This window comes from Merops nubicus, unplaced genomic scaffold (assembly GCF_000691845.1).
Source record: "Merops nubicus isolate BGI_N331 unplaced genomic scaffold, ASM69184v1 scaffold12328, whole genome shotgun sequence".
Taxonomy (NCBI): Eukaryota; Metazoa; Chordata; class Aves; order Coraciiformes; family Meropidae; genus Merops; species Merops nubicus.
The window spans coordinates 1-6,351 of NW_008623692.1; the positions used below are offsets into that span (position 1 = coordinate 1).

Consider the following 6,351-nt stretch of genomic DNA (forward strand, 5'->3'; position numbering starts at 1 on the left):
GATTGTGCTAGGTGTACTTTACTTGTATTTCTTCTTATTATTATCATCCTATTTCTGCATTACCACATGGAAGAAATGCATCCTTTATAATGTGGAAATTCAAAAATTTTTAACAGGATTTTTTGCTGAAATGAAATGAAAAAGAATTTTTCAAGGGCTTTGTCTTTTTGCGTAGTCTATGGGGCCTGGTGGTTCATGCAGTAGGAAAATTATTGTTGCTCTAGAGATGGGTTTTATTTGAACTGTAGGCAGTCTCTTGAAAAGTGCTGTGCTTTTGTGTGCCCAGCTGTGTATTTTAAGGCCAGTGACCAACTGGGTGCTAAAACCATCAAAATGCTTGTATTGGAACAGCATAAAAATCAGAATTATTGATGATAACAAATTTGAGGTTTTCCAGAAGTGTTTATGGTAGAGGAACATTAGTCGTTTCTTCAGTAGCAAGGTAAAACAGTGGTTTTCTAATTTAGGTAGTAATGTTAATGCTTTCTGTAGAAATCATGGGTATTTGGATACGGCTCTTAGTGATTTCATTTGTCTTAAATGAACACAGGCATAATCATGAATTTTAATTAATTTTCTCTCTCTGTAAACAAATGAGCTGGAGAATCCATTTTTGCTGATACAAAGCTAAATATTCAGGGTTAATGAGAGAATTACAATTTTAAAATGGAAAAGCATGGCTATCTTGTCAGCTGATGCAGTTTTCCACATCCTTGTAAGCCATTAGGATCTGAATTTGTAGAAAGAGTATATACAAATGCTTAAAGGTCTTTATGGGTAGAACACAGTTCATGACTGGAGATAGAGAGAGGCTTGGGTGATTTACAGCTCTTAAGCTGGACTCTCTTCATTGATCTGTGTGTGTGTGTGTGTTCGTGCATATGTGCAGGTGTGTGTATGTGCTCTAAGGTTAAAGCAGAGGTTACCTTTAATGTGTTTAATCGTTACACCGGAATGATTTGATCTTCTGCTTGCTCAATAAATGAGAGTAACTGTGCAGGTTTTGCACATGATGAGTACAGGTAACGCACCTTAAACTTCCCTTATAGCTAAGAAACAAGTTGTTTACTAAGTGCTAGTAGATTAACTGTATCCAAGAACTGATTCAACAGTGTTAAATCTATTTCTCTTTATTTCAGGTGACCAGACTTTAAGAATTTGGGATGTAAGAGCCCCAGGAGTCAGACTTGTGATACCAGCCCATGAGGCAGAGATCTTGAGCTGTGACTGGTGCAAATATGATGAGGTATAAACCAGTTTGTCCAACTGTTTTCCTAATTGAACTACTCTCATTAAATAGTGGGATTATTTTACTGAAACATAAATGCATCTTCTCTTTACAAAAATGTGTCTAATTACTTTGTTGCTGTCATTCGCTACTGCATCTTCAGAAGAGCATTGTTCCAACAGATAGACAGCCCAAGAAGACCAGAGGTTTTGATTGCTTTTTTTATATAGTGGACAGAGTAGTCCATAGTGGAAAAACAGTTTGTATTTCTCTGTTCTCTTTAATTTACACACTGGAGATCTCATTTATGATTTATTAATCTGTATTGTTTATCTGACTTTTGTAGCCAAGATACGCATTGCTGCAATTCAATAACTGCATTGTCCTGATCTCTATCTGTGTTTTATCAAATCATCAGAACTTGCTGGTAACTGGTGCAGTTGACTGTAGCTTGAAAGGCTGGGATTTGAGGAACATCCGGCAACCAGTGTTCATCTTGCTTGGTCATACCTATGCTATCAGAAGAGTAAAAGTAAGTTGTGTTTTATTCCCCATTGACCACCACTGAGTTGTTATACATTTTTTTTTCTGGAAAGCAGTAATATTTTATGCTACCTAATAACTAGGAAAAAAACAATGGGTGTTGAATATAGATGCTACAGTGACTATTCGTGGAAACCCTCAGTTTAGCACTGTAAAACATTTTGATGTTTAGCAGACTGCTGGGATTTCAAAGTAAATGACATCTTCACAGTCAATGTATTTCCATGAGGAGTGTTTGAGAGCTTCAGAGATAGTTGGGAGGTTTACTTCAGCTAAGTTATATGGGAAATTTGATATAGAGAAAATACCTTTACTTATTTATTTATTTTAAATGGTGCTGTGCCTTTTCTCTTCCATACAAAGGGTCAATATTCACGTAAGGCAAGGTATAGAACTTGTTGTGAATATGCTTTTGTGTGTATACAAAGAAGATGCTAATATGTTCAAAGAGATTTTGAAACTTTATGCATGAAAGGCTATGTATGACTATACGGGATCAGGGTACTACTAGATCACCCACAGACAGGAATTTGTTCTAGATGCACGATGACTTTTTTGTTTTAGTTTTGTTTTGTTTTTTTTTTTCCTACTAGTAAGATAATATCTGATCCTTTTAAAGCCTTTCAGGAACAGGTATGTTTGTTAATATTTTCTAGGAAGTCTGAACTGACAGAAAAAAAATTATCCTGGGTCAGTATTTTGCTTCACATGCCCTTGGAATTGAGGTGTTTTTGACAACTTTAAAGGTCACTGTGCTTAGATTGTAACTTGCCAGAAAAAGGCGTGACTCAGGGAGTGGTTCCATATCACAAACCCTGTTTGTGGCCAGACAGCCTGCAAAAGTAGAAATTTTTTTCTAATTTAATTCTTGTGTGACAGTGGTCTAATCTGGCTCTGTGAAATGTTCTTCATAGCAGAAGAACATTTAGCAATCATATTTGAGTTTTTTTTTCTTGTTTTTTTTAAAAAAGATAATTTTGAAACTCCAGTTTGACATGCTTTAAGACAAATGAATCAATACAGTATCAATCAACACAGCCTGTCATATTCTTACTCTCTGACACTTAATGGGATCTCTTTAAAAAATACAGAATTGTTATTCACCATAGCCTGTGATAATAGAACTAAAGGGCACTTGATGAAACTGGTAGAAGATGGATTTACAAACAGATGGAAGTACTTCTTTTACATGTCAGATGTTAGACTTCTTGAATTAGCTCTCTGCACAAGAGGCTGCATAAGCAGGCAGTGTCATCAGGTTCATGGTCAATAAACAGATCCTAGAAGAGCTAGCCAGGGATACCATCTGTAATTTCTCTAATCTCTATCATCATCAGATGAATTAGGAAGAGGGTAGGCAGCAGATGGAAGGAAGTTATCCTTCCCTGCTACTCACTGCACCAGCGAGGCCACATGTGGAGTGCTGGGTCCAGTTCTAGGCTTCCTGATACAAGGGAGATAAGGACATTCTGGAATAAATCCAGCAAAGGGCTACAAAGAATATTAAGAGACTGGAGTCTCTGTCCTACCAGGACAGGCTGACAGAGCTGGGACTCTGGTGTGGAAAAGAGAAGTCTTAGGGAGGATCTTACCACTGTGTACGAGAGATTGGGGAAAATAAAGCAAAGCCTGACTCATCTCAGTGGTATCTAGTGACAGGACCAGAAGCAGTTGGTGCAAACCAAAATACAGAAGATGCCATGTAGACACAGGGCACTGGGCTCAAAGACTCTTGGCCTGTACAGGTAGGGTATCTTTTATATTCTTATACTATCTCATCTGAGTTTCCATTTTATGGCCCATCATCTTCTCGGTTTTCTTAAAATGCCTTGAAGTGATTATTAGGAGTTGGCCAGCAGTAGAACTTTCTTTGTGCCAGCCTCTGACATCAGTTCACTGAGTGGCTTTAAGAAGATGGTGAGGAGGCTGTATATGCACACGTGTGCAAAGAAGAGGTACTTGAGAGTACACAACTTCTCTTCCGTCGTGGCAGACTTTTATAACTTCTGTTTCATGATAGACATGGTCCCCGTGGATGTAAGATGTGAGAATGTGGGCCAGCACTTAGAGGTGGTGCAGCATATCTCCACTTGGGTGGTGTGCCTTAGCAGTCACAGTAAACAGAGAGAGAGCCCAGGGTGCTGAGTAGAGGCAGCTGTCCCTGCTGACGTCCCTGCCCCTACGTGATGCTGACACAAGCAGTTATAAAGCTGGGCAGCACGCTGGCTCAGCTGATTGCTCTGGCTGAAAATCCTATTCCTAAAAGTGACTAGTTTCTGTCTGGATCACTAAGCTGTCTCAATTTGTTGCTTAACTGCACAGTTCCAAGCCCTGTCACAAAGAAAGGGGGCAGGAGCACATAGCCTGAAGTGGAAAGGGAAGGCCACGAGTCTTGGCAGCAGTGCACTTTTAAATTAGCTTAAACCAACCATGAAATTGCACTCTTCAGTTCTCTGTCTTTTGTATTCTGTTCACTTGTTCAGGGTTGTGTTGAATGTCAGACTGAGGCTGAGAGGGAGCTCTAGCCAACACGATACTCTTGGGATTCCTGAAGATTTCTTGTGGTCTTTCACTGCAGTGCAGGGCTTTATCGGCACACTGAGGTGATCTGGAGCCCTTTTCAGGAGATTTGGACATGGGTGCATTTGGCTGTCTCGTATTCTTAGCTGGCCTCAATTTCTTATACTGAAATATACTTACGGTTTTAGGGTTTACCTAAAAGGTATTTGGATAAATGATCTGTGAAATATTGGAGAACAGGCTGGGTGATATGTTGGTCTCTTCTGTCTAGATACAACTGTTTGGATGATAAAATTGTAGTATCTTACAGTTAAGTGGAGCAGAATTTTAAAATACTGTCTTCTTTTTGTAGCAGAAAGACATTATGCAAATTCTTTTGACTTACATGTGTAGCACTCCACAAACTACTTTAATAGAGTTTGCTTAGGTAAGTTTCTAGGATACTTAAGGTTAATGACAAAGCTTTTCAGCTTTGACAAGAGGTTTTTGCTTCATCTGAAACTGTGGACAAAGATGGAAAGGGGGCATGTGGGAAATGTACCATTTGCTTTTGCTGCTTATCCAACTTGTTCCCCTTTATTGCTCATATTCCTTGTTCCTAAGGTGAAGAAGATGTTTTGTTGTGGTTTTTCTTTTTTCTACAGAAAAATTTCAGGAAATCTGGGGAGGTTAAAGTTCAAGCATGAACATCCCTCAATTCTGCTATAGTAAAGAGAACTTGGTCAGCAGACTTTAGCAAGCAGCAGTACACATTGCTCATGTGGCAACTTGGCCAGTTGTGGCAATAGCCCAGGCTTAACTTTTGACTTTTGTAGTAGCTGTAATAATATTGGGAGTCTTGCAGGAAGAATCTTACCATGATGTGGGGGACCTGCATTTCAAACTGAAGCTATATCAATGACTTATGTATTTCCTGTTGAGGAATACAGAAGTTAAAGGTAGTTGGAAACTGAGGGTTCTCAAAAAGCTGGAGCTGAAGTGTTTTTGCCAAACTACATCCTTATTGTTACAGTTCATAGACGTGTCTGCAGTTGTAGAAGAGCGTGTCCCATAAGATGCCCTGCAGAAGAGGGGGAAATGATCAAGTGGCATTATACCGCCTTCAGTTTTTCAACTTATCTCCTAATTTTCCCATTGCTGTAAATAATTTCAACATTTTAGGACACGGAATTGTTGATGGCAGTATAACTTACGTTCTCTGCAGTATGGCAAAAAATTTCTCTCTCTGAAAATAATAAGCCGGTCACGTAGCTTTTCTGAAACACACTTTATATAATGAGATGATACTTGGCTTGTCAGCCAAAACCAGAATTTAATGTCCTAAAACTTCTTGCCTTTACAGCAGTGTTGTTTGGCACTGCTGTAACAAAACCAAACCACACCATTGGCCATTCCTTGTAATTCAGAAGTATGTCAGAGAAATTTGTTGACCTAGTTTGTTTTGTTGCAGCATGATGTGGTACCTACCAAGACAATTTAAAGAATTAAACTTTGGTAACTTTCTGCTTCTAGTAAGTCTGTGTATGTTCAGAATATTTTTACTTCAGAAGCTGTTCTGTTTTGTTTTCTTGCAGTTTTCACCATTCCATGCAACCTTATTGGCCTCTTGCTCCTATGATTTTACTGTGAGGTACAGTATTTTTTTTATTGGATAAAAATGAAAAGATAATCTATTCTGATATGCCATGCAATAGAAAACAGTTCTAGAATGGACATACTGAAGTGCAGTTAATGTTGGTATCGGATGTTTTCTCTCTTCATAAACTATTCTGAAAATGCACATGTTGTTTACTTAAAGGCTGGCTCAGTCAGTCTTCTGAATGGTGTCTGATCTGACAGATGCTTTCTATAATCCTTTTCACATCATTCTGCTGAACTTAGTTGCATCTAGCTGTGATAGTGTCTAATGACAAGGTAATAACCTCTTAAATGAATGTAAGTGGGTGACTTCATATGTTTCTGTGACACATTTAAGCTTTTTATCCTACCAGTATCTGAGGGAGCTTTAGTAGTGTTCTACAGTTGTTGCGTGAAGGGAAGGGGGTAGGTGTGGGTAAGGG

At 38.7% G+C, this 6,351-nt stretch overlaps 1 protein-coding gene across 1 annotated transcript in view; it reads left to right on the forward strand.

The window, feature by feature from the left end:
• Positions 1-1,139: 1,139 nt before the first annotated feature.
• The window catches only part of LOC103777603 (peroxisomal targeting signal 2 receptor-like), a gene marked incomplete at its 5' end in the record, with an annotated part of 25,094 nt that continues 19,882 nt past the window's right edge, over positions 1,140-6,351 (forward strand). The window contains 3 exons of the mRNA XM_008945161.1: positions 1,140-1,246; positions 1,647-1,760; positions 5,866-5,921. Coding sequence (XP_008943409.1) covers positions 1,140-1,246; positions 1,647-1,760; positions 5,866-5,921 — 277 coding nt within the window. The remainder of the gene's footprint in view (positions 1,247-1,646; positions 1,761-5,865; positions 5,922-6,351) is intronic.